This window comes from Temnothorax americanus, unplaced genomic scaffold (genome assembly GCF_048541705.1).
Source record: "Temnothorax americanus isolate GAGA-0224 unplaced genomic scaffold, ASM4854170v1 Scaffold24, whole genome shotgun sequence".
Lineage (NCBI taxonomy): Eukaryota > Metazoa > Arthropoda > Insecta > Hymenoptera > Formicidae > Temnothorax > Temnothorax americanus.
In genome coordinates this window covers 2,993,596-3,019,068 of record NW_027509381.1, presented here as the reverse complement: position 1 = coordinate 3,019,068, position 25,473 = coordinate 2,993,596, and the positions used below count along the sequence as shown (strand labels likewise).

Sequence of the window (25,473 nt, the reverse complement as noted above, 5' to 3'; positions counted from 1 at the left end):
ACCGCGGCCAGTTAGATAGTAAGAATCCTATTTGTATATGTACCATTTTATTTTCACTTTTGTAACTAATTTTACTGAGCATCAGAGTCTTATGTGTAAAGCTTTGTACATTTCAATTAGAATAATGAGAAACACGGACGTTTGTTGTGTACAGATTTTATATTTTATTAAGACTTGTTGGAGGAATACGTATGACGACACACAAGTATACGCGTTCCTGCTCGCGTATACATGGATCTTCATAAGAATCCCGTATGGCATGTTTATATTAAAATTTAAGGAATCACCTTTCGGTGCTATTGGGTAATCGATTATTTGAATGTCTGTTTGAACCATTTTGGTGTCTTGTTTTCATTCTGAGATGACGATGACGATGATTTACCGCTACCACTCGGTCCTGGAGTGACATGATTGCTCTCGACAACCGTGCCTCTATTACTTCCAGTAGTTGGATCTTGTTCTTTCCGCATCGTAGCAGTCCTGTAGATGAGGTATATAAAAAAAATTTAGCGAGATAATCTCTACATCGAGCGACGCGATCAGTATACTTTACCTAGATTTCACGGCTTCGATACCAGCGGCTCTGGGATCTGTCAATTTTGCTTTTACACTCGACTTTAGCAACGATTGTCCAGAATAGTAAACGATAGCAGAGGGAACAAGATTTTCGTCTATCAGTCGTGCGTCGGAGTTTAAGATATGCCTTGGTGGGCTAGTATCTGGCGAGAAAACGAAAGGAGTAATAAAATTTTATCATTGACAAGAACCAATACACATGTTCGCCTTTTGCATAAAAAATAAACGTGATAATTGTACGTCGTTCACTCACAGATAGTGAATTCGCAATCCGGATCGTCCAAGTAGTTTTTGACGAAGTTCTTAACGGTTTGGATAGTCTCCAGCGGTCCGAATAAACCCTGAAGAACGAACTGATCGGGAAATTGTACGCGAATCACGGTGCGACGATACTTGTTCAATCGGTCCAGAACGCGCTTGTCCCGATCCAGCTGACGCTGCGTCTCCGTCAGAAGCGGAGCGTCCTCGAGCTGCTCTCTACGACGCTTGGCATCTCGCAAGAGTGCCTTCGCGTCGTGCAGATCAAGATCGAAGAAGCTGTCCGGCAATTCGTCCCTCGGCAGCGCTTGAGTCCCGGCTTGATTGAACACCAGAGCGTTTCTTTCCCCTAACTGTAACACGTGATCCTCGATAACTAAATCCGTCACGCGAATGCGATTGCACACGTATGCACAATTACACCTTACAAACTTAATTTCATACGCGTTTTCCTCGACTTTTGCGCATGTTCCTGCAATACGCTGATCCTCACGGTTGGACGCAATGGCATGACTTTCCCTTATCTTAGATATACTTCTCTCTCGTTTCTCATTACCGAACGCATTTACTTCATCTTTCGTATCCATTTTTACATCTTCTTCCGACTCTTTTTGATTTCCTATTTTCGACACACTTTTCGATAAATTAACATCATTCTTATTACAATGCAGCGTGGACGATGGTAGCCTTTGGCGATCCAAATGATCCTTATCGCTTGTCGAATCGTCCGCCGTCGCGGCTGTCTTTGGAAGCAAAGGAGCAGATACGTGTGCCTGAGTTTTTAACTGTTCGCGGTCACGATACATCAGTCTCAATATTGCCTTTCCGCCGTTGAGTCCCAGCGACTTCAACGTCGTTTTCTCTAACGCTTCTCTGCCGCATACCTGTAGGGAAACATTCGGCATGTACCTTCAGTCTTTCATTCGCACGCTTATGCGTCATAAACGTAATTACGTATCGCGTCAACGTCAGTTTCTACGTTGCGCGCAGGTGTACCGTACATATGCACATATGGTATATACGTACTTCACGATGCATGTAGATCAACACAGCTCTCTCGAGGTCAGCGTCGGGATACATATCCATCAACGCCCGAGCCAGCGTCGTGTCGGGCGGAAACTCGCGCAACATTCTCTCCCCGTCCTCCGGCTGGATGCCGATCGTGACGTTCGACGCCGAGCGCACCCTCGTACAGGCCACCATCTCCAGCTGAACGTTATTCGGCAAACCGGCGAAGCGGAATATCGCGTTAGGATCTAGTATCTGACGATTGTGTCTGTAAACAGTAGCGAGCGATCGATGTGTGTAATGTACACGGCGTATCGCGGAAATTATATATCATATTGTTGGAAAGTCCAAGTTTCTCCGAGTGTCGTGCTCACTTGATGTCATAGTCGTCGGCGTTGTAGCCCTGCTTCTGGCACACCTCCTCCAGAACCTGCAAGAGAATCCATCGTTCGAAGACCCGCGTCGAGAAAAACGCTCTACCGGTTACTTTTTCCGGGTTACGATTGAACTTACACGAACACGCGAACGTCGCGTTAAATCCCCATCGAACTCACCTGCAGGATCGTCGTGTTAATCGTAACCCTCACGTTCTGCCGACGACCGTTCGGCGCGAGGACGACGACGGTCTTGTTCGCCGCCATGGTGATCAGCGAAACTTGGAAGTTGGAAGAGCCGCCGTGGAACGAAGTGTGGCTCGGCCGTCGCGAAGACGCGAAGTCAACAGCTGATTCGGAGCAAAGCAACTCGCTCGCGCGGACACTCCACGTGTCCACCACCGCGAGCTGTCGCTTAAAGCCCCGTGTTCATCGACGACAAAAGAAAAAGAGACGCGAAAAGGGATTCGATCGTAAAGAGATTTGTTTTGACCGTGAAGACAGTCGCTTTGATTTGAGATTGTCAGAAACAGCTATATTTGTCGATCGACTACTCATCCTCCCGGACTCCGGACTCCGGAGTCCCGATTGACAAGCCAAGCCTTTATTGGCGCTTGCGCGCGATTCGGATCGCGCCGTATACGTTGGCAAGAGTCCAGGGGAGCCTCGGAGGTCGGAGGGTTCGTGTGTGGCCGACCTGCACGTGCCCCCGCAGGCAGAGGGTCGTTTACTCGGGGGCGGGGGGAGCCGGGAGGCGCGGAGAAACAACGAACGCGTGTCGTCGGCCGTCGCACACGGCCTGCCCGCGCCCGTCCGTCGCGCTCGCGCTCGCGCGGCGGCATTGCGCGCACCGACAATAAAAGGCGAACGGAGAAGGACTACAGCTAGGCCGTGTGTTTACTACGAGTGACGGACCGAAGCGACGATCGACGCGTCGCCGTCGCCGCCTGACGTCTCATCGCCACCGTTCGACCCGACCCGCAGCGACGCACAAATGACGAGCCGAGACGAGGTGAGGCCAGGCGAGTCGCCGCGCGATGGTCGTGCCCTTTAACCGGTATCTGCCGGTGATCCAGCCGGAGATCGACGACAGCGAGCCCGGCGGCGCCGTCGCCGCGAGCGACGTCGGGCTGCCCGACGTAAAGCAACCCGCCCCGTACACCGCGGATGAGACCGTCGCGAGGAACTGCTCGATCAGCACCACCACCACCATCGGCGGCGGCAGCGGCAGCGGCGGCGGCGGCGGCGGCGGCGGCGGCGGCCCGACGACGACCACCTCCGCGACGACGCCGGCGGTCACGGTGACGACATCGGCGGTCACGGTGCCGTTGTGCGTCCTGGGTGAGGTGCAGCTGCGTTTCCTCTGCCCCGATGACCTGGAGGAGGTGCGCTCCCTCTGCCAAGACTGGTTCCCCATAGGTGAGAGCTGGAGTTAGCGTAATTCTCATGTCTTTCCCTTTGTCCGACGAAGATGTAAATAATTGGGAGAAGATGAGAAGAAAGATACGCTTTTGTGCCCGAGGAGAAAAAGTTTGTCGCATCGAGACGATACGGAAACTACACGAAATACACATATATCTCAAGTTTCAAAATAAACGTTGCGAGCAAATCTTTAGATACTAAAAGAGATATATGTGTCTATTAATATTTAAATGCTTTTCAATTGCTGAGATATAGCGTCGTTAAATTTTAAAATTGAATTATTTATAGTATCTCGTAGAAACATGTATATCTTCTTTTATGAAAAACATATCAAGCGGCATTTTTTCTATTTGTACGTGACAATTTGCTATAAATCAATAATATAATACAAAAAATGTTACTTTTAAACTATTAATAAAATAGAACCAATGATCAATTTCTATCTGCACAGATTATCCAAATTCGTGGTACGAAGACATCACGAGCTCGTCGAGGTTTTACGCGCTCGCGGCGGTATACGGTGGAGTAATAATAGGGCTGATCGTCGCGGAGATAAAGCCTTACGCCAGGTTGAACAAGGAGGATCGCGGCATCTTGTGCTCCAGCCTGGGAAAGAATTGTCTAGTGGGTTATATACTCAGTTTAGGGGTACGTCGCGCGTATAGGAGAAACGGCATAGCCTCGTTGCTGCTGGAACAGCTACTCGCCCACGTCACCGCACCCGAACGTTCCTCCGTAAAGGCAGTCTTCCTACACGTGCTCTCCAGCAACGCTCCCGCTATATTGTTTTATCAGAGGTGTCACTTTCGGTTGCACAGCTTCCTTCCGTATTATTACTCGATCCGGGGAAAGTGTAAGGACGGTTTTACATATGTTCTTTACGTTAACGGCGGACACGCGCCCTGGGGCATCTGGGACTGGGTTCGTCACTTGGCCGGCGCGATGACCAACCTCGTGCCGTGCAGGGTACCACGATGGATTTGGCAACGTCTCTTATGGGCAACCACCGTTCTATCTTACCACAGATGATACATTTTGTGATTTATTATGTTCCATTATATATTTATTTTCTTCTTTTGGATTCTCTAGAGATGTTATGAAGCGTGTAAAGTGCCATAAGTTGGTTGACGTTATGACAGGTTCAAGCGGATAGCCATGGTACGGCCATATGATTTTATTATTACGTAGTCCTGTTACTAATGGAAAGATAGAAATGGACGTTGGATCTACGATCGATTTATGTAACGCGAACAAATATTCAAAGTTGTCTAAAGTTTGGGCAGCAAGGCTTCAGAGTATCCTAGCACAACTTCTGTTACCAAGGATGGCTAGTTGTTAAATACATACCGTTATAATACTATTGTAATAGTATTATTATAGTTCGTATGTAACTGCCAAAAATAATTAAGTTGAAATACGTTGCATATTAGTATCTAATGTATCTCTCTTCCATCGTTTCTAAACATTATAATATTAAATCATTGTTAATTTTAACGAAGGCACAAAATTTAAGATAATTACATTTCGCTATTTTTTTAAATAAAAAAATCGTGTATTATAATTTTATCTAATTTAAGACATATGTATGGAAAATTTATAAGATTTTTAATCTTCAAGTTTCTGCTGTCATAGAAATTTGGGGACCGAAAATCCTAGAGCAAATTTTGATCTTTGATTTAAAAAAGACTGCATCGTTACGATTCATACTTTGTATACCTCTGCTGCCATCGACTGTATTATATATGTATAAATGTACATATTTTGTATATTAAATAAATACTTAATATATTAACATGAAATAATGAGAGTAAAAATGGTGATTTATCCTGATTGATTATTTTGAACTTCAGTGGAATGTATTTATATATACCAGAGAAATTGCTTGAAAAAACGCGCAAAAAAAGCATAAACTAGCTATATACAGTTGCGATACTGCGTCAACATTTTTTTAATACGTGCATTCCGCTATGCATTTTAACGCATGCGTATAATGGACATTGTGTTAATAGATACCTTATGAGTAAAAATCTATCGGTAGTTTTTAAAAATAGTTATACAATTCTGAATATATTATGTATATAATTCTCATATAATTCTCTAAGTACTTTCTTAAAATAAGTATTTTTTATTATAAGAAATTGTTATTCAAGAAAAAATGTAATGTTTGTGCAAGTTAATAATTTTATGCGAACACAGCCTTAATATACTATTTTATATACAGTTAGGATCGTTTTTAATATAACGTACATTTGTATGTTGTGTACATACCTATAATTTCGCACCTGTATTTATATTTCACGTTCTTATATTCAGTCCTTTTTTCCCTTAATATTTACACGAAAAGTAATTATTCTAATACGTGTAAAAAAAACAAGATTTTTATTTAAAGCAATTCGTGAAAACAAATATTATGCAATTTTCTAAGTATATACACATACGTTTTGTGTAAATTTTTCACAAATGTTTTTGAGAAAGATATAAATACATTTTTACAATTACAAATATAGTTAGATTACTGAATTTACACAAAAACGTTGCGCATAGTCTATATCTATATATATTTTCATTTTACGCGTTTATTGTTTATATTGTTGGATTGCTTGCTATCTACATTACTAAAATTGATGAAAATCGAATGGATATAAACTTGAATCAATTTATATAAAATTATGTAAATTAGTTATATTAGCATGTGTTATATAAAATCTTCCTGATCTTTTGCAGTGTCCTAATAATTTACATTGAAATGCCGTTCAAGCACCAATAAGCGATATGTATTTAGTAATTGTGTAAGAATTCTCTTTCGTTTAATGACTAGAAACGTCTGATCAGTCACAGTAGACAATGACAAGTTTCTGTGACTATCGGACTAATGTCAATTCAATTCAATTTAATGGCGCAACAGTCCGAGTCGGACTTACGTCTCTCCCCCAAAGTCGTGTGCTTGTGGTGCGCACGCAGGTTGTACACAAGCACATGGGATATGGGATCTACAGTTTTCACGCCGAATCCGAACGGCAAGGTAGAGGGGGTTTCTTCTAGGCAAGGGATACTCCTGACGGGCTGCCATTCCGTCGAGGAGGAGAGACAAGCGATACAATTGATTTATTTTGCTTCTACCAGGACTGGATTCGAATCTGAGATCTTTGGTTTAGCAGACCAGTGCGCTGTCTGCTACGCCACGCTTGCTCTCATCGGACTAATATATATATTTTTTTAAATAAAAAAATTGACTCAGACACTTGACACTTGTCCAAATAATTGTATTATAGTTTACGTAAATTATAGTTTGACGCGAAATAATTTCATAAATAATAATTTCATAAATAATAATGAAATAAACTATAGGCATTGGATTAATGGAAACTTCGCTATCGCTTTCATCTTTCACAAGTAATCCACAAGCGCACGGACAGAGCTGAAAATAATACCGTAAAATTAATTATATAAATTTATTCGGTTTAATTTTTTGTATTGTTGTCAAAAATTTTGACGATTTATATATACAAACTATATACACGCACAAATGTAACTTTACAGTATGTACAACGAATATATACGCACATTTGTACTATAAGCTAAGTACGCTTCGATGAATTTAACATTTGAGAAAAAACATCCATAGTCAATGTAGTAGATTCATTCGGCCAATTCCAGACAACTCGTTCTTTAAACGCTTGAACGAAATTTGCCTCGGCTTTAGCCGGCCTGTTGTTCGCATTATCTCGAACTTCATACTCGGTTTGTCGGGTAACTAAATTAAAAACATAAAATTCACCGGTCCTTCGGCTAATGTGACGTGCCCATGGAGACGCAATACTTCGCAGGAACATCACACTGTTAAACGCTGCGTATACAGGTTCGTTCGCATCAGTCTCGTCGTCATATTCCAGAGGACTCTTTGCGAACCCGTATGCGAGGGGCAGCTTCAGCGCGCGACGTTGCGTGACTTGCAATTTCTTCTGTATATCTGGCTTTAGCAGGAACCTTTCTTTGGCACGAATGCAAATGCAATCGTTCGGGACTGGCTTCCATAGCGCGTCGCAAAACTTTTTCGTCAGTTCGTACCTGAAATATCCAATATTACACATTAAAATGTTAGTTATATAAGTAGCACATGATTATTCACAGTAATTCCCTTGAATTTATATTAATATATTTAAGTTTAAATCAATCTACTCCACAATATACTATATTTATATCTTTAACAGATATATATTCACATTTGTGCTACAATGTACAAGAACTATGACTTTGCAATATTATTCGTTAATACGCGTATATTGTGGAGAAACCATTATGTTGCATGTTACTTTCAATTTGATCCGTATTTAATTAATTTGCATATTTCTAAGTAATGTATGCATAAGAATATACTAATACTATTACAATATCAATATTATAAATCGTATTACTAATATTTTACAATTTTGTACTATAGATGTATTTATACCTATGAGATATGTACAGCTTGCTTATATCTTCTCCGCCGAGCATATAAGTATCCAAAATGTGTAACGCGCGTGTCTTCGAGATAAACTTTCCATTCCACTTTGCTTCGTATACCAGTTCAGCGTATACAAGTGTGTTGGACGGTAATTCGATCTTTGCGTCTCCTACCGATTCCCATTTGCCTTTTGCGTATCGGTATACTTTTCTTCTTCCTAGACCTAAGTAAAACGTTGCTATTTTGTCTTCCTCGATGTTTGGGCCTGTACCGCACGGCATGCAATACCAGTCATACGGTTCGCCTGTTTTTAATAGCGTACTGTGTATGTTGTCGTTCTTCAATTTCGTTGCGTCGCAACCGAGTAACGTTATGGAGCCGCTCAATATCTCCTGTGCCTTGTCTTGCGGCTTTGTCATTGGGGGCCTTACTCTAGTTTTGTCCGGCAAGTTCCAATACTTGAGGCACTCCTTCCGCATGTCCGCTTGCTTACGCTCAATCAATGTCGGATCTTCGCAAAATGCCGCGATTTTTAGAAGATTTACTATCTGTTTCCTTCCCAAAATATCGTTAGAATTTCTCAGGTATCCGACAAACTCCGCGTCCGCTTCCAATACGTCGAGAGGCACCAGTTCAATTACGTCGTTGTTCTCGTCGTTCATTGAAAGCAAACGATTAACGTGAGAGAGATAATCGATCGTCGCTTGTGTATCAACTTTTTTCCTCTTGCATATTAAGTAACGTTCCGAATTAGCTGGCCTGGAGGTATTGGGCTTGAAAATGGAAATACTGTCGAAACACTTGTACATCAGATAGACAAGCCCGGCGCTAAAAGGCGTAAACAAATCGAACAGCTTCGTAACGAAATGTCCTCCTGGTCTCACTATCATCAGTGCCACTAGACACTGGCATAGATATAATTGCTTCGATAGAATCTCCTGTATATTTTCTCGACCCTCCACCGAGAATCCTCCGTCTGACATCATGAAATGTACGCCTTTACCATTGGTATGCTTCATCACCAGCAATCTAAAGTCCTCTTGATTCTGCGCGTCGAATACATCACCGTTGTCTTTTGCGCCGTAGAACGGATGGAAAGTCTCGCACGGGCCAGCAAAGAACTCGTCCAGTGTAAAGTCATTTTCGTTCTTCAAGGTAAATCCAAATCCTTTGGCGTGCCACTTCTTCCGAGAGAGAACGTATTCGCTGAAGCCACCCGGACCGGCGCACACATCCGCGAAGTACAGCAGCTCGTTCGGATCCAAGCTCTTCGGATCCGTAAACATGAATTCGCACGCTCTGTCTATGTTCGCCATCTTGACAGCGGCGCGATTCAAAAAGTTGACAGTGCGTATCGTTTCGTACGGATTTGAACGAGTTCTCGCTTTACGCATCTCCACCTTGTCCAATTTGTCAAATATGGTTTTAGAATTTATGATCTGCCTGAGAATCTCCGGATTGCAAAACATGGTCTCGTCGTCTATACTTAACTTTTTCGGCCCCAACTTCATCCATTCCCACAGATCCTCGGCTAGGGGTGTGCCGGAACGTACGTTTCGCAACCAGTCGATATCTTCTATAGCCTTTACCTCTTCTTCTTCGGGATTCCACTTGAGACTCGCTTCCTTGAGACCTGGCACAAGATGCCCAAATCCTCTTCGACCGTGTTGCGTAACTGCTTCTACTGGGTCTACGCGACCCTGGTCATCCTTTCCAAGACCTTTACCCGGCTTGTATCCCATTTTTTTCATCATCTGCTGCACCTTCTGGGATACATTACTTTCATTGCCATCGACATTTGCGTCATCTGATGTTTCATTTTCTTCGATATACTCTTCTCCCGAAGGTACGTCAGTGCTGAACGCTTCTCCGCTGTTCAATTTCATCCTTTTATTCGACTGTTCGCAAAAAACGTCGAAGAGCCCGTTCTGCTTTTCGTACTCCATATTGTCTAATTTCGTGAAATCGACAACCAAATAGCCAAAGTGATTCAAAAGATTATATTTGTACTCGGAATCTTTATTGTAATTTAACTGCGACGTTTCCGATTAAACAGTATCGTCGGAACTTATACTGATGTCAGTACCTAAAAGACAACAATTCAGTTATAAAATCTGCTCTTTTGGAATTAAATATATAAAAAAGAAAAAGACAAAAAAAGTGAAGATACGTACCGTCTACGTCGTCCATGGACATCTAACGTCTTCAAAACATAAATGTTTTCTAACCAAGTTCTCTTTTCCTAACCTATAAAGTAAAAATCGTTTATTAGAAATAACTATTAAAGGAAATAATAATATAAAAATAATCACGCGTATAATTTTACATTTCAGCCAAATATATATCAATTGTGCAGTGAAAAGATACACTTTGTAGCGGCAAAAAAAAAAAAAGATTGAAAATTGTGAAATAAAGCTTACACATATGTCTGTTTAAAAGCATTTTTAATAAACGTACATTTTGATGGAATATGTGCCTGCTGAGATATAAACAATAACAAAATCTATCGCGATTTGTTATTTGGCTGCAATTTTTATTCACACTGCTAATGTCTTTTTCTTTTATAATAATATCCCTTCGTTTCAAATCACAATACTACGAAACAGTACAGCCGAAGAACAGTAATTACTAATTACCATCAGGGCCTACAAACTCTTGAGATAAAATTTCATGGGCAGTGAAAAGCAGCAGCAGATCCTGCAGATCGTACTGATTGGCTATAAAATAGAGAAGTTCTAGAAACTCGAGAACTTATTTTGTAGCCAATCAGTACGATCTAATGCTACTTTTCACTGCCCATGAAATTTCACCTTTAGGGCCCGGTTTCACCAAAGTGATTTAATCTAATCGATCGATTAATCTCACTCTTAAGGCCATTGCACGTAACAAATTTTTAAGTCATAATCGTAAGGCCGTAATGCTGCGTTCCCACTATACGCGTCGCGCGTCGCGTCACGACGCCGCGTCATGAGTTATCCAATCAAAACGTTTATTTTATGACGTCATTTCCGACGCAAGATCTTGTCGGAAATGACGTCGTAAAATGAAACGTTTTGATTGGATAACTCTTGACGCGGCGTCGTGACGCGACGCGCGACGCGTATAGTGGGAACGCAGCATAAGAAAATAGACCACGCATTAACTCGTGTGTCCGGGCCCTAACTTATTGCACTAGTGTGCACACCAGTTCAGGAAGTTCTACGAAAAAGAACACTGTTATTTTTTAATAATTTATTTATTATATATACCCATAATCATATATTTATATATATAAACTATTGAATAAATTTATTTTTATATTTTAATAAACTGCATAGGTACTAAAGTGATTTGAATGTTCTTGAAAAGCGTCATCCGATAATTAGACCGAAAATGGCGGATGTTCAAATGAGGAGCTCTAAAATCTAAGGTCGGTATTCATAATCAGATCTTATTTCAAGACCGTAAGATGCTAATACGGCTCTGTGATTGGTTAATGGCATCTTAAGATAATCGTACTTAAGACGGACTTAAATATAAGATTCGACTATGGATACCGGCCTAAATTTTTCTATATTTATTTATAAAGCTTTTTGTAATGTAAAAATGGATTTTATACGGAGACTACATTTTTAAGCTAATTTTCTTCTCAAGTAATTACTTATTTAATATATTTTAATATATAGTGTGTTTGTATAAATATATTAATAAATTGTAAATATTATAATTTATAAAAATTCATGATATTATTGTTATAAGATTGAGTTAGATTAAACACTAACGATTCAAAATTGTGGAATCCAATTTTGAAATCTGTACTTTATAAATATAATGGGCGCGTTCAGCAGAACAAACAGCTCAGTAGCAATCGAACGTGATTGGCTCTTACTTTTAGACCCAACAAATCAACGTAGCGTGTTGATAAGACGACACTCAACAGTTGTGTCTGCTGAACATGGCCAATATTTCCAGACAGGGATAATATACAATATTGACTTAAACTCGTTTAAATAAATGCGTTAATTTCAGATGATACATCACGACTTAAGGAAAATGCTTTGACGTTCTACAGTCTCTGCTGTGGAGACTAAGAAAAAATTATAGTTTTATAAAAATATTTTCATAAAAGTATATTTTAATATAGAATATAACGTTGTGCTATCAGTATTTTGGTGTTTTCCTATTATTCCTATCATTTTGATGTATTGTGGTCGGACAACTTCTTGACTAGACTGCATATTTCATTTCTTTTCTCACGTTTCTGGCGGCTAGAAATTTTAATTAGAGAAAAAAGGGGGGAGAGAGAAGTCTTCGTATAATAATTGTGTATCGGACGTAAATGCCATCATATGTCGATATTACAAAAATAATGTACATGATTTAATGTTTAACATTAAGCATCCTGATATTCGTAAGTAATCATCGGATAAACTTGACGTTATAAAAAGACAAACTTGATTTTAATCGGAGTGATGGTGTCGAGTTTGAGTTCTGGTGTATCACTTGTTTGCGCGACGTCAAGTTTCTGTATACATGCTCGAGTACACAAATACAATATTTATGTGAATACGATGCGATATGTACAATATACAAATGCATCACACTTGAGGCTTAATGGTTATCCGAGTGATACGTATTTAAAAGAATAAAACACAAGGAGGAGGGACAGTGGTGAGGAGAGTCACGATCGGGACATCTGGCTTACTCCTCCAAGTCCAGGTCCCCCAATTCTTCCTCCAAACCCTCCAGGTCCTCCTCCACGAAAAGATTTTCGTTAATAGCTACGGCAACAGCACCCTCGTCCACAGTTACTGCAATAGAAATCGTGTGTTAATTATCAAACGAGTAGTATAATAATTAATACGTTTATTGTCCGCATTTAATAATATATATATATATATATATTATTTATAGTTATATACAATTCATAGAGATTTATATATTAATCCGTAAGTATATTATATTAATATAAATCTAAGATAATCTGAATCACTTATACGCTTCTGAATTTTAAGTATTCTATTAGCGGACTATAAGCGTGTTAACGTTAAATGATGTAATTGATGTAGTAAAAATTGATGTAACCTGTAGTATCTTTATTGTTATCGGTGGCATTGCTGGCCTTTAACCGATCCTCAGCTGCCACTGTGATACCGTTAATATCGATTTCACTAGCTTCAAAAGCAAGACGATCCGTATCAAGTTCTCTATACTGTACATCTTCAAAATCATCTTCTTCTTCACGAGCATAACTAGATATCGCTTCATCTCCTTCATCGATACCTGTAACATTTATTATCGGTATATACTAATTAAATCATAAATTCTATGAGAAATTTTAGCGAGTCGTAACACGAGATCTTACCATCTCCTGCCGCAAGCTCTGGATTGAAGTAAAACATTTCTCTTCCCGATATACCGACTTGACGTCCAGCTTTATAATCGCTCCTCTTTTTCTCCTCATCCTTGATCGCCTGCTCCTGTTTCTCTTTCAACTTTCTCTTCTTCCAAGCCAAAAATGTCTCTAGTGTTATCTTGGTCTGTTGAAAATATTTGTTACGTGGAAAATGTAATCAACATTGTGGCGTCAAAAATTTATATATATTTCATGTACAGTGTTTTCGTACCTGATTAGGTCCCAAATTGGCCCTTTCCGTTTCTATTAGATCCTCCAAGGAGATTTCATCCTTTTTGTCCTCCTTTTTCTTATCTTTCTTCAAGACAAATCCAGGAGGTAAAGCATGCCTGTAGATACATTTTTGACCAGACGGACATTCCCAGAACCAACCATATTTTGATTTCTCCACTGCTTCTAAGAAGTGTTTGCATATCTAGCGAAAAAAGCGTCTTATTTCATTAATTCTCGTTACTTGAGTAAGAGCTTGAATGATTTTCTTGATCAGATTATTATAAATATTAATTTATACAGCGTACAATGTCGGTAGTTGGACGATTGCCACCACCATGTTTCTTTTCCACAACCTCTTTCAGTTTATCCTCGTCCCACTTATCCATCGTATCCCCCTCCTTATCGTCGTCGTCTCTCATATCACAATATAAAGATCGTTTCTCAGCTTTTCGCTCGATGCTCAAATCATGCGAGAATTTACACTTATCTCCTTTTGTACATTGCCCCTGTTTAAAAAACGCGCACACGACAGACTTGGGGTCTATGCCTGCGGAAATTGTTTCGTCACAGTAGTATTTTCTTACTTAAAGATTATCCGTTATTTAATAGCTTCTGACTATCGCGTGGATGTACTCGATACCTTTTTCTATCTTTTGCGTTTGAACGGGCTTAAAAATAAGAGCTAGTTCCTTCTGTTCCTTCAGCTTCTTCTCCTTCTCCAACTTCTTGGCATTTGGATCATCGAGTTTGCGAGGATTTACGCCGCCCGATTTTACCTGCTTCTCCACTTGCTGAATAAACTTCTGTTGCTTGGCACCTTTCTTGTTTTTTATACCGAAAGTCTTGTCCTTAAAGCAGAAAAAAGGTTCAGATCTTGGAGAAGTCACGCTTCGTACGTGAGCACGCGTTGATAAATAATGTGGCATAAATTGATCAGTATCCGCATAGTTCATTTAGGAAACATGTGGAATCTTAAAGGTTTTGATTAGAGGCAAGGAGTGTCTTACATCTCGCGTACCTCAATAACCTTTTCCTTCTTCTTTTGCTCCGTTTTCTTGCTCGGCGCCGCCGGCACCTTTTTCGGTGGCATTCTGTCAACTCGAGCACCTCACCTCGGTGACAGAAAACGCCTAAAACCCACCGAGAAATTTCAATGATGACTCCACTCTCCTCCGAATCCACCGTACTGAACTGAAACTGAAACCAGAAACCAGACGCAATCCACCACGGACACCACGTTATTTTGGATCGAGATGACAAACTTCGCGCGATGAAATTTCCTAGAAATGAAAAATTAATTATAAAGGTGCCTTTTCATGCCGACGCTCGACGCTCATTTTCAGCGGCAAGAAGGTCGCATGACCACAATTGACGCCGGCGTCAATTGAAATTCATGAAAAGGAAAACAGCGTCAAAATTACTGTGGTTGAGCTTTTGCTTTAGGTGCCTTTTCATGCTGACGCTCGACGCTCATTTTCAGCAGCAAGAAGGTCGCATGACCACACGTGACGTCGGCGTCAATTGAAATTCATGAAAAGGAAAACAGCGTCAAAATTTCGGCGTCTTTGCGCTGCTTTGGCTTTGACGCTAAAGCTGAGAAAATCCGGGCCCGATTCTCTAACGAGAAACGTATGCGCAAACTCTACTTTAACAGAAAGGCTGCAACGTGATTAGCTATCGCACAGTTTTTAGCCAATAAGTTTGCAGCTTTTCTGTTAGAGCAGAGTTTACGCATACGTTTATCGTTAGAGAATTGGGCCCCAGCTTTCTTTGCTTGACGCTAGCGTCAGCGCGAAATCACGTGATTTCGCGATACGCTGAAACGAGCGTCCCATGAATTCGCACCTTTTTGCCATTTGACGCTGGAATTAAAAAGACTATCACGTGACCTATCACGTGATCAAGTTTGACGCCCAAATCGAGCGTCGAGCGTCGAGCGTCAGCATGAAAAGGCACCTTTAATTGTATAATTGTTAATATTTATGATAATGTGTCAGTTTTGATTAATATGCAATAAACGAGATGTCAGATGTGCGTTTTTTGATGGCTCGCACCGCTCGCACTTTTTTGGTCGGCCAATCAATCGTTTCCTTCCTCCAGTGATTTCAGTAATTTTTCGTTGCGGCGTGGGCGAATGGCGAACCTGTCGGCAAAAATCCCCGGCTCGCGCGAACTGTCGCTCACTTCGGACTTCCTCCGGGAAGCCACGTTGCGTTGCGCGAGATGGAGATGGCTCTTCGTTCTTCGTTCGGCGCGATCACAAGTGAACGTGCGGGTTAGGTCAGGATCGACGAATTCACGAGTTAACCGACGTTAAACCGAAGACGCCGCGATGGCGAAATTCGACTTAACGTCTCGCATAGGTCAATACCTGGACCGGCACTTGGTGTTTCCTCTGCTGGAATTCCTGTCGGCGAAACATGTAAAGCGCACGGTAACCTACGGGTGTCGCGGGACCTACGTTTTGGTTATGTTACATGTATGTGTATTGCAGATTTATGATGAGGACGAGCTGCTGCACGCGAAACTCGACATCCTCAGCAAGACGAACATGATCGACTACACCATCGACATTAGAAAGCAGTTGTATCCCAATGTGGAAGTACCGGAGGTGCGTTTCTCTACGTAACGTGTATGCCACTGTTGCGCGATTGCGAGACGAATGTTATAGATTTAGTTCACATCATAGAACGGTATTCATAGTCGGTACTCATATTTAAGATCGTCTTATGGCTTGTCTACAATAACCGTAAGACATAAGCGGTAAGTTATTGACCACGGTCAATTATTCCTGTAAAAATCCATTAGTCAATAGCTTACTGCTTATGTCTTACTGCATACTCCCTTACAAGCCGGTATTCTTAGGGTAGGTTCAAGCGCACAATTCTATTTAGCGCTTACTCGCTCTTCATAGAATCATTTCATCCTTGTTTAGCAAATGTTAAACAAGGACAAACAAAGTACAAATGGAACCTATTATAGTCAGATTATATATATATAATATATATATAAGATCACACACAGAGCCATATTAGCATCTCAAGACATTACTTAAGACAGCCTTGAAATAAGAACAGACTGTGAATACTAGTCAATAGATTTAGATTGTGCATTTTACACAATGAATTAATGATAGCGATATTACTGGTTGCAGGAGATAAAATCCAGACGTGCCGATGTGTTGCAAGAGCTTGGTGTACTCCAGACCAATGTCTCGGTAGTGCTGGCTCTTATGAACAACGAGGAAATTATGAAGAAGATGGAGAACATGCGCGATTCTAAAGCACTTAATAATTACCTCACTCAAGAATCAGATGTAAGAGGAATAGTTATTATTACTACGTTAGATAATGAAATAATTGATCTAATATTCTAAAACGTTACGAGTGTACAAATTTTTTTATTGGTTTTGTCTTTACAGTTTAGGGTAGAAATGATGGATAACTTTGTGAAGCTGGCTAAGTATCGCTACGAGTGTGGCAATTATTCCGTTTCGACGTCATATTTGTACTTCTATATGCTGATTATGTCCCCTACCGATAAGGTACTGCCAATTTTTAATAAATTATAAAAATTAAGTACAATACGTTTTATAAAATTATCTAACATTTATGTCTAATTTCCAGAACTATTTAAATGTCTTATGGGGAAAATTGGCATCAGAGATTCTTGTACAAAATTGGGAAACGGCATTAGAGGACGTGAACAAGTTGCGAGAGTATATCGACAGTAATGTTATCGGCAATTCGCTGCAAGTATTACAGCAACGCACATGGCTCATTCATTGGAGTCTATTTGTGTTCTTTAATCATGTGAAGGGAAGAGATCTCATTATTGAGATGTTCCTCTACCGGCCACAGTACGTACGATTTCTTGAGAAAGTATTTAACAGTATTTACGAAAATTAAAGAAATTATAATGTGTATATATTTTTGCAGTTATTTAAATGCTATTCAAACTATGTGCCCGCATATACTTCGTTATTTGGCTGCGGCAGTTATCGTCAATCGTTCTAGGCGGTCTATTCTGAAGGATCTCGTAAAAGTGATACAACAGGTCGAATTTTAAAAGCTTTGGAAGGCATATAAAATTTCGTACGAGGTTTCTTGATTGACAGTAACAATGACAAACATTAATCCAATCTAAGTAGAGAATCTTGAAGAGGGCGAATATGTATTCGTGAAGTTTTACTAAGAAAATAATAGTTTAAATTTGTCAAGACAAAAAAATTGTGCGATTTTTTATGCCGTATATTAATAAAATGAAATTCTATACGTAAGTCATTTAAAAAAATTTTTATATATAGGAATCTTATACTTATCGAGATCCCATCACAGAGTTTCTGGAACATTTGTATGTTAATTTTGACTTTGATGGAGCTCGGCAAAAATTGCAGGAGTGCCAGACTGTCGTCTATAATGACTTCTTTTTAATCGCTCTGCTGAGTGAATTTGTAGAGAATGCACGATTGATGATTTTCGAAACGTTCTGCAGAATTCATCAATGCATTAGTATCCAGTACGTAATTTTTACAATAATTTTCATGGTTGTAAAAACAGGTTAATCAATCATTTATGCTCGGTGTTTGTCAGTTACTCTTACATTATTTTTGCGTTATTTATAGGATGCTTGCGGAGAAACTGAATATGAAGGCGGATGTTGCAGAATGCTGGATTGTGAACTTAATCCGTAATGCACGTTTGGACGCTAAAATCGACAGTAAGTTGGGACACGTAGTAATGGGAGGACAGCCGGCGTCCCCATATCAACAATTGGTTGAGAAGATTGAGACTCTGAGTGTGCGAAGCGAGGCACTAGAGAATCTAATTGAGAGAAAATTAAAAGCGAAAAATCAAGACCCAGTAAGTATAGTGTGGAACTAACAGAGGTCAGTATCATTCACAATTATATTGCGTTTATAATATCACATTTGATTTACTTAATGCATAACACATGGCAGTAGACATCAGAAAAGTAAAAGTAAAGTTATGCATATTATAGACGCTAATGTCAAGTAACTATACACTGTATAATAATAATAATAATAATAATTCGTCCAATTTGCGTCTAATTATATTTAACATTAAATTCGATTTTTGTACGTTTTAATATATTTTAACATTTATCCATCTGTGTTAACTTATTGTTTTTGTCAATTGCGCTACAACTGAAGCGTTTTAGTTTTTTTCGTATTGTTTTGCCATTACATGTAATAGTTATGAACGCGTGACGTTTTGTAAAATGTACTTTTCTTGAATATAAATTTTAAAGACAATTCACTTTGATTTCAGTATCAACATTCGTGGAATTTGGATATGTGACAACTCGATACAACGTGGAGAAGTAATGCCCAAAAGAGATATTCCACCTCCAATTATTAACAGTAATAATTAACAGTAAAGGCACAGGCTTTTGACGCAATGTACCTTTCAAAAGAAATAATGGAAATACCATCGTGACATTACTTACATCATGAAACCAGATGTATTTTTATTCGCTGGTACTGTCAGTATCTTGTAACTGTCAAATAATACTATAACAAATAATAAGCGACCAATAATAACATTTTATAAAACATCACATTTATTGTTTATACTATCCGTATCTCCATAAATCACATTTTTAGTTCGACTAGAAATCATATTATTGGGCTATCCTGTCAAATATTATGTCAACAAAAAGTTTCGAAAAATAAAAAAAGAAATTAGATATTTTATTTAGGCCTAGTTTTCATTTGAAGGTAAAATCTAGTTAGGTTACTTTTACTTGAAAATTAACTTTTATTGTTTGTTGGTTAATCAACCTTCAATAAACCTATAGCGCGACTGTCGCCTTTGATAGTCAAAATTTAGAAAAGAAATCAAAATTATCTAATTCATTACAATAATTTGATCTACGCTGAAATATTTTACGTCTTTTTATAAATTCTTCATTACTGTTATAAAACGTTTACATCAAAATTATCGAAATACATGTTGATTAATAATACGCACAAAACTTAAATTTTCAATTTACTTTTCTATTTACTATTTACTAGTCTCTTTTTTTTTACTCAGCATAAAAGAACTATAGACAGGTTATGACCTTCTAGTAAAGGTAAAACTAGGCTGCGTTCCAATTCACTGCCAGTACTAAAAATCTGTAATATACGTGACGTAAACTATAGATTTTCAGTACTGGCAGTGAATATCGAAACGCAGTCCTAGAAGTTGAATTTTCTGATAGTAAAAGTTAGCACTAAGAAACTATTAGCTTAGTAATTAACCATGAATTAAAAAACACAATTTTTATTTTAAGTTTTAGATTAAGTCTAAGCTATATACAAGTTAATCAAAGAATGAAAAACTGGGCCTAAAAAGGAATTCTATAGTTTCAATTTGTTACAAGTTGATAGCTCGGTTGTAAAACGTGCAAGGGAATTGTTGTTCAATGTCACATGTTATATATTAGTTTTAATATAAAATATAATTATTTATTATATTATAAATATATATAATTATAGTTATAATATAATAATTATAATTATAAATGTCTCAATATTATTTAAGTTACAAGTTAGTATTCAAGTTGCAACTTATGCGATTACGAGACATTTATATTTTGGAAATCCGTTATATACGAAGGTAAAAAATTGCATCCCGTGTATCCACCATGATTGATACAATATGTCAGAACGCTCCTCCAATACGGATCCAAACTGAGTACTCTCGGATTTCCCAAGATAATGAGTAGAGCGCGAGCACGAGTGATCGCGACGTTGAGTCTTCTGGGCGAAGCGACAAAGCCTAGAGCGTGCTTGACATCTTCTTCAATTAGATTCTTGCACGATCTGACAGTCGAAATAATGATTACCTTCCTTTCTTGTCCTTGAAATCCTTCTACACTGCTGATTTTTGGCAAATTAAGATCTAACTCCAACAGCATATCTCGGATTTGTTGTACCTAATTTAGAAAAGTGTTTTTCATGAATGAAAGGAAGAAATTGTCTTTTAGTATAAAGTGTAGAATTTTATTTAAAATAAGCGTGTATACCTGTTTCAGATAAGGGGTTATAACTCCTATATCATTTGGCTTAAGCCCGGATTTATATAACTTCCTCAAATAGAGATACACTTGCGTCGCTTCTGCGGGGTTGTACCAGCTTGGACTCTCGGGATCTTGGTAGTTATCACCATTGACCCCATGAAAGATTATGGCCGATGGCAATCCATCTCTCTTGGGCAGTTCTGTTTCCAGCATTTCCAATAGTTTAGCTTCGTCACTGTTCTCAGATGATATCTAAATATGGCAAACAAACAAATTGTAGTCAGACAAAATTCCAAGCTTAGCATAATAACAATAGTTATACATACCTGTGGTTGTAATTCTGATTCATAAAACATCGAGTTTGGTAGATCCAATATCTCTGGTAAACTCCGATAGTTCATTATAAGTTTCGTAACAAGTCTGGGGTCATAGCCGGTTTCATATCCTTCCGGGTCTTTCTGGTAAGGAAATTGATGTAAAAGTCTCGATAGGAATGATTCGCCGTATCCGAAATTCATCGACAGTTTGCTGTGCACGACAGGCCCAAGTTGCATTGGATCGCCCGCGAGTATCACCTGACCATGATCGGAATGAATGTAATTCAAGGGAATCATAATCTCTGGCTCGGTCGCTTGACCAGCCTCGTCGATTAGAACGTGCGAGAAATGACCACGAGAAAAGCCCATATTGTACAATATTCCCAACGATGTGCAGGTGCCGATGGTAATTCTATGGCGACCCAGTACGGACATGGTACAGTTCACTCTCACTCCGTTCTCATGTTGATAGAAGCGATCGGATGTTCCTTCCGCAGCTAATTCTGCCGTAGCACAGTAAGGTAACAGTTTCTCGGGAATAGAATCACTATCCAAGTAATGATGAGCTATCAGTCGAACCTATGGCATGTACATATAATGAATAAATACAGTGAAACTGGGACTATTTAATAATTAACGATTTGACCTAACTTTTTATGATTTGTATTTATTACCGAATATACGAATATATAGTTAATTTATATAAAATTGTTGTTAGGTGTTCACGAATCACGAAAGAATCTATAGAAGAGCAAAACATACCAAATCGCCTGGCTTAAGGATGTTACTGTCCAACAAACGTTCCGCTATTAAGTTTGCCGAGCTATTCGACGGTGTTGCTATGAGAAGCCTGCTTTCCGGAATCACGGTCAAAAGTTGTAAGATTGTCTCGCACATAGTCATTGTCTTCCCTGTTCCAGGCGGGCCAAATATAACGTAGGGTAACGGGCGTGCTAATCCCAATATTATATTCCTCACAGCTTCTTTTTGATAATAATTCAGTTCTTTATTGAACCAATTTAATTTCCGTTTTTTTATTTGAGTGATATATGGTTGTAGTTCATCATTGGTGTGAGCGATCGGTCCATTTGGTGTCCTTGAAACCATGGCAGCGTTAGTCTTACTCCCGTTGGCATTCCTTGCCAAATTCGTTTTAAAATTTTGATTTATTTCTGATCTTGTAGCCGACGTCGTTGTACGTTTAAATGACGATTCAGCAGGCTTAGAATTGAAAAGTCTATTTGCTACCGATATTCTCGTAGAGACTTTGGTATTATTAGAGGTTGTATCGCTGACCGAAGTGACAGAGGAACTGGAACTGTTAGAAGATACATATTTATGTCTGTGATGAACTTGCATGTGAGTGGGTTTCTCTTCGGCCTCGTACTCTTCCTCCAAATGGAACTGTGGCTCTTTTTGCACTACTTTGGTAGGAAACAGAAAATCAGGTCCAAGACGGTTGAGAGCTAAATTAACAGCGTTGTGACAACGTTGAATAGTGGTATACGAGCATTTAAATGTCACTCGACAACTCTCACCACTGTATTCGTGATGAAACCTTTCGTTAAATTTTAAAAAGACATCCATACTTCTGACTTTGTGAATAAAGCCCTCATATTTTAGATCGCCTGTTACAAAGCAAATAAAAAATCAATAATTATTCAATTATCATCTCAACATACCGAAATTAGTTTGAAAACTACATTTTTATCTTTCAGTAATATAATAATCATATCCATAATATCAAAACATGTTTTTCAGCTTCTTCCTTACAAATCTTACCTTGAGATTTATCCCATTGAAAAGATACTATAGCTCTATCACCGACAAGGAGAGAAGGCCGTCTTTCTGCTAATCCTGGCACTTCTAGCGCAAGATAATCACCGCATCGTCGTAAGACTACATTTTCCATGTTATATTTTTGCAAAGCGAGCATTGCAGATATCTCTTCTAGATACAACAAGTTGTGGAAACGTTCCTTATACGTCTCGAAAGAAAGCGGTTCTAGAAGACAAGGTAACCGATCTCCAACAGCGATCTCTAACTCCGCCTGTGTTCCTTTACTATGTATGCTATCAGAAAATATGTTCCAAACGTATCGTGGTATTCTGAACACGCCACTTTTCACTTTGATAAATTTAGGCGCCTTAGTTGGTCTTACCCCAGGAATACATGTAACTTCAATTAACTCATTCAAATCAGGTACATTAATATTTTCTTTCATTTGTATAATAGATGCAGAATCAGTCTTTTGTGAAATGTTCTTTGTATCGACAGTTATGTGAAACACTCTAGCTATCTTGAAGTCTTTGAAATTGAAGGTAAATAGCTCCTCGGACGTGCCGACAAATTTCGCTTTGCATTTGAATGTATAACTAACACTTTCGGAAGGATTTACTACTATGCCGATATCTGTATTTGTCGGTGACACCAGTGACAACTGAGACGGGGTCTTCTGAGACGTAAAAGAGCCGCTTTGCAACAAATGAGCATAACTGCCGTTATTTCGTATCGAAACTGTCAAGGTACTCTCCTCTCCTACGTTCAAATTAAATTTTAATTCGTCGTCTATGATAATACCATATTTGTTTTTTAGTAAGTCGCTGGAATCTAATATGGAAGGAACACTGTTCACGGCTGGTAACTCAACGGATTTCTTTGGAGCCTAAAACAAAAATATAAATCATAAATATTGTGAAATTTATTACATATATTGGTATCAGAACTGGCAAAATAACTAAATGTTATTTAATTCTTGCCTGAACTAATGGCACTACGGTCAGCGATCTCCAGTTGCACTGTCCTTGATCGCTTTCTATGCTCTCGCTGCACACTTTGTCACCTACGCAGGGAATGTAACCCACATCACACACGCGCTTATGAAAAATTACATTCCTATCAATTACTCCCACTCCGCTGTTTGAATTGTACTTTGATATCACGCCAAAGTCTAGCTTAGATCGTAACGATTTAATCCTATCGACTTCCAAGACTTCGCCAATCAAATCCGTAGAGCTGTCGTTTAGTTCGACCACGCATTCCAATGTCAGCCAATCACCAATTACGGGAATGAAGTCGGATCGTACTTTGCGCAAGTCAATGCGAATATTGTTTGGCTCGACAATGGCGATTCGGCCTTCGCGTTTTGTCACTTTGGCAACTATACTCCTCAGTATCACTCGAGTGTGGGCATTCTCCTCCGATTTGACATTTGTGTTTTCCCAGTCGTCATCTATCACACAAATAATTTTTCGTACTTTCGGCTCCGCCTTTGAATCCCGTAGATATAGCAAGTACCGAATTTTATCAGCTATTTTTAGATTCTCAGTTGAGCTATCGATCTTGTCGTACATATAGCAGTCATCTATGAGGACGTAACTCTCGGTGACTTGAGTGACAGTTCCCGTCCTGTAGTAACATCCTTCTTCGTTCAGTTCTTCCGCTTGCTTGGCAGTTTCATCCGCGTTGGTCTCCTTAGCATCCTCTATACGAGATATGACTTGATCTATGTCTTCCTCTGCAGTTTGATTATCCGAGTGCACGTAGCTTGCAGCATATCGAAGTCCTTTAACGATTAACGACAGCATCTTTAATTTCTCTGGCTCCTATCTAAGTATCTAAAAAAAAAAATTTTGAAATATTCAAGGCAAGTACTTTTAACATTAAACAATATCAGGATATCAAGCAGTCGACGGAGATGGAGAACACGAATGACATTTACCGATCTATAGGCTGATATCGCCACTCCGTCGCCTTAAGATAATCCAGTTCCTTTCGCAAGGATTGTACGCGTTTCGCGTGTAGCTCCTTGAGGAATCGTTTACGTTGCTTCTGCTCCTGCAACTCGGATTTCATCTGATTCAGGATCTTGGATGTTTGAGTCGCGCTGGAGGTTAACTCCGAGTCTTGAGATTCTGGCGTTCTCTGTCCCGTCGAGTGTCCTAGAGTGCTCGTCGACAGGGTGGACGAATTCATAATTTGGTATGCGCGTCCTGAAACAACCGGTCACGTTCGCGTATCATTCGTATGCGTCTCCATGGCACTCCACGCCACTCTATTGATTGACGAACACCTGTGTCACCTATTACCTAACCTATTTGTCGTCGAGTCGAGCAGCAGCCCGGGGAACCGGGAACGGCGGGAACTATCCGGGAGTGCGTTCCGAAACTCATCGATAAGAGACGCTTCTCTTACCGCAATGTGTCCTCACGTCATTGGTCGATCGATGATATATCGATATGATATATGTTACGGTTACATATTTAAATTTGAATTGAGAGATTTTCTTGGGTCTATTTCTACCAATGTGGATTAATTAGCTTTAATTTCTCAGAAAATTAGAAAAAGATATAACGTAAACGTAAAGTTAAACCGAGATTAACGTTAAAATCTACATTAGTAGAAATAAACATTAATAAAAAATTTTCTTAAAGCTAG

At 39.4% G+C, this 25,473-nt stretch overlaps 6 protein-coding genes across 12 annotated transcripts; 2 read left to right on the top strand and 4 right to left on the bottom strand.

Annotated features, from left to right (window-relative positions):
- Positions 1 to 28: 28 nt before the first annotated feature.
- On the bottom strand, positions 29 to 2,705 carry LOC143898692 (tether containing UBX domain for GLUT4). Of its 3 annotated transcripts, XM_077408335.1 has the most exons (7): positions 2,397 to 2,705; positions 2,217 to 2,272; positions 1,861 to 2,110; positions 1,263 to 1,718; positions 830 to 1,187; positions 554 to 719; positions 29 to 480 (listed from the first exon to the last, which is right to left on the bottom strand). In XM_077408335.1, exons 1-7 carry the CDS (start codon positions 2,481 to 2,483, stop codon positions 312 to 314), a joined length of 1,542 nt encoding a protein of 513 aa, XP_077264461.1. In that variant the 5' UTR covers positions 2,484 to 2,705; the 3' UTR covers positions 29 to 311. The 3 variants fall into 3 exon arrangements, with proteins under 3 accessions (XP_077264461.1, XP_077264460.1, XP_077264462.1); XM_077408334.1 differs by having other exon boundaries at positions 830 to 1,718; XM_077408336.1 differs by having other exon boundaries at positions 830 to 1,718; positions 2,356 to 2,443.
- A 229-nt stretch (positions 2,706 to 2,934) lies between these two features.
- Naa60 (N-alpha-acetyltransferase 60) lies at positions 2,935 to 4,740 on the top strand. The gene is made up of 2 exons (XM_077408339.1): positions 2,935 to 3,635; positions 4,090 to 4,740. Exons 1-2 carry the CDS (start codon positions 3,254 to 3,256, stop codon positions 4,665 to 4,667), a joined length of 960 nt encoding a protein of 319 aa, XP_077264465.1. The 5' UTR covers positions 2,935 to 3,253; the 3' UTR covers positions 4,668 to 4,740.
- Positions 4,741 to 6,884: 2,144 nt separating this feature from the next.
- Cmtr1 (Cap methyltransferase 1) lies at positions 6,885 to 10,714 on the bottom strand. Of its 2 annotated transcripts, XM_077408331.1 has the most exons (5): positions 10,543 to 10,714; positions 10,260 to 10,332; positions 8,092 to 10,171; positions 7,203 to 7,706; positions 6,885 to 7,056 (listed from the first exon to the last, which is right to left on the bottom strand). In XM_077408331.1, exons 3-4 carry the CDS (start codon positions 10,029 to 10,031, stop codon positions 7,217 to 7,219), a joined length of 2,430 nt encoding a protein of 809 aa, XP_077264457.1. In that variant the 5' UTR covers positions 10,032 to 10,171; positions 10,260 to 10,332; positions 10,543 to 10,714; the 3' UTR covers positions 6,885 to 7,056; positions 7,203 to 7,216. The 2 variants fall into 2 exon arrangements, with proteins under 2 accessions (XP_077264457.1, XP_077264455.1); XM_077408329.1 differs by having other exon boundaries at positions 6,885 to 7,706.
- A 1,686-nt stretch (positions 10,715 to 12,400) lies between these two features.
- On the bottom strand, positions 12,401 to 14,903 carry LOC143898668 (zinc finger CCCH domain-containing protein 15 homolog). Its single transcript, XM_077408295.1, has 7 exons — positions 14,712 to 14,903; positions 14,334 to 14,541; positions 13,999 to 14,240; positions 13,692 to 13,895; positions 13,430 to 13,604; positions 13,150 to 13,347; positions 12,401 to 12,875 (listed from the first exon to the last, which is right to left on the bottom strand). Exons 1-7 carry the CDS (start codon positions 14,781 to 14,783, stop codon positions 12,766 to 12,768), a joined length of 1,209 nt encoding a protein of 402 aa, XP_077264421.1. The 5' UTR covers positions 14,784 to 14,903; the 3' UTR covers positions 12,401 to 12,765.
- A 982-nt stretch (positions 14,904 to 15,885) lies between these two features.
- Eif3e (eukaryotic translation initiation factor 3 subunit E) lies at positions 15,886 to 19,273 on the top strand. Of its 3 annotated transcripts, none has more exons than XM_077408197.1 (9): positions 15,886 to 16,127; positions 16,188 to 16,304; positions 16,848 to 17,009; positions 17,115 to 17,237; positions 17,320 to 17,552; positions 17,632 to 17,749; positions 18,000 to 18,211; positions 18,318 to 18,555; positions 18,985 to 19,273. In XM_077408197.1, exons 1-9 carry the CDS (start codon positions 16,026 to 16,028, stop codon positions 19,012 to 19,014), a joined length of 1,335 nt encoding a protein of 444 aa, XP_077264323.1. In that variant the 5' UTR covers positions 15,886 to 16,025; the 3' UTR covers positions 19,015 to 19,273. The 3 variants fall into 3 exon arrangements, with proteins under 3 accessions (XP_077264323.1, XP_077264324.1, XP_077264325.1); XM_077408198.1 differs by having other exon boundaries at positions 15,887 to 16,127; positions 18,318 to 18,581; XM_077408199.1 differs by having other exon boundaries at positions 15,888 to 16,115.
- On the bottom strand, positions 19,254 to 25,196 carry Armi (probable RNA helicase armitage). 2 transcript variants are annotated; one of them, XM_077408196.1, is made up of 8 exons: positions 25,125 to 25,196; positions 24,758 to 25,028; positions 23,796 to 24,653; positions 22,819 to 23,701; positions 21,799 to 22,664; positions 21,046 to 21,615; positions 20,726 to 20,971; positions 19,254 to 20,635 (listed from the first exon to the last, which is right to left on the bottom strand). In XM_077408196.1, exons 3-8 carry the CDS (start codon positions 24,621 to 24,623, stop codon positions 20,276 to 20,278), a joined length of 3,753 nt encoding a protein of 1,250 aa, XP_077264322.1. In that variant the 5' UTR covers positions 24,624 to 24,653; positions 24,758 to 25,028; positions 25,125 to 25,196; the 3' UTR covers positions 19,254 to 20,275. The 2 variants fall into 2 exon arrangements, with proteins under 2 accessions (XP_077264322.1, XP_077264321.1); XM_077408195.1 differs by having other exon boundaries at positions 25,109 to 25,151.
- Between the last annotated feature and the right edge of the window lie 277 nt (positions 25,197 to 25,473).

What these genes read in the sequence shown, in the direction of transcription:
- LOC143898692 (XM_077408334.1), bottom strand. Translation starts at nt 2,483, where the DNA reads ATGGCGGCGAACAAGACCGTCGTCGTCCTCGCGCCGAACGGTCGTCGG. An exon ending in TTAACACGACGATCCTGCAG is followed by an intron (nt 2,273 to 2,396) that starts GTGAGTTCGATG and finishes ATTCTCTTGCAG; the next exon opens with GTTCTGGAGGAGGTGTGCCA. An exon ending in ATCGAAGCCGTGAAATCTAG is followed by an intron (nt 481 to 553) that starts GTAAAGTATACT and finishes CCTCATCTACAG; the next exon opens with GACTGCTACGATGCGGAAAG.
- Naa60 (XM_077408339.1), top strand. Translation starts at nt 3,254, where the DNA reads ATGGTCGTGCCCTTTAACCGGTATCTGCCGGTGATCCAGCCGGAGATC. An exon ending in CCAAGACTGGTTCCCCATAG is followed by an intron (nt 3,636 to 4,089) that starts GTGAGAGCTGGA and finishes CTATCTGCACAG; the next exon opens with ATTATCCAAATTCGTGGTAC.
- Cmtr1 (XM_077408329.1), bottom strand. Translation starts at nt 10,031, where the DNA reads ATGGAGTACGAAAAGCAGAACGGGCTCTTCGACGTTTTTTGCGAACAG. An exon ending in AAGCTGTACATATCTCATAG is followed by an intron (nt 7,707 to 8,091) that starts GTATAAATACAT and finishes TGGATATTTCAG; the next exon opens with GTACGAACTGACGAAAAAGT.
- LOC143898668 (XM_077408295.1), bottom strand. Translation starts at nt 14,783, where the DNA reads ATGCCACCGAAAAAGGTGCCGGCGGCGCCGAGCAAGAAAACGGAGCAA. An exon ending in AACGCAAAAGATAGAAAAAG is followed by an intron (nt 14,241 to 14,333) that starts GTATCGAGTACA and finishes CAATTTCCGCAG; the next exon opens with GCATAGACCCCAAGTCTGTC. An exon ending in AGAGCTTGCGGCAGGAGATG is followed by an intron (nt 13,348 to 13,429) that starts GTAAGATCTCGT and finishes TAAATGTTACAG; the next exon opens with GTATCGATGAAGGAGATGAA.
- Eif3e (XM_077408197.1), top strand. Translation starts at nt 16,026, where the DNA reads ATGGCGAAATTCGACTTAACGTCTCGCATAGGTCAATACCTGGACCGG. An exon ending in CGAAACATGTAAAGCGCACG is followed by an intron (nt 16,128 to 16,187) that starts GTAACCTACGGG and finishes TGTGTATTGCAG; the next exon opens with ATTTATGATGAGGACGAGCT. An exon ending in AAGCGAAAAATCAAGACCCA is followed by an intron (nt 18,556 to 18,984) that starts GTAAGTATAGTG and finishes CTTTGATTTCAG; the next exon opens with TATCAACATTCGTGGAATTT.
- Armi (XM_077408196.1), bottom strand. Translation starts at nt 24,623, where the DNA reads ATGCTGTCGTTAATCGTTAAAGGACTTCGATATGCTGCAAGCTACGTG. An exon ending in CCGTAGTGCCATTAGTTCAG is followed by an intron (nt 23,702 to 23,795) that starts GCAAGAATTAAA and finishes TTTTTGTTTTAG; the next exon opens with GCTCCAAAGAAATCCGTTGA. An exon ending in AATCAGAATTACAACCACAG is followed by an intron (nt 20,972 to 21,045) that starts GTATGTATAACT and finishes TGCCATATTTAG; the next exon opens with ATATCATCTGAGAACAGTGA.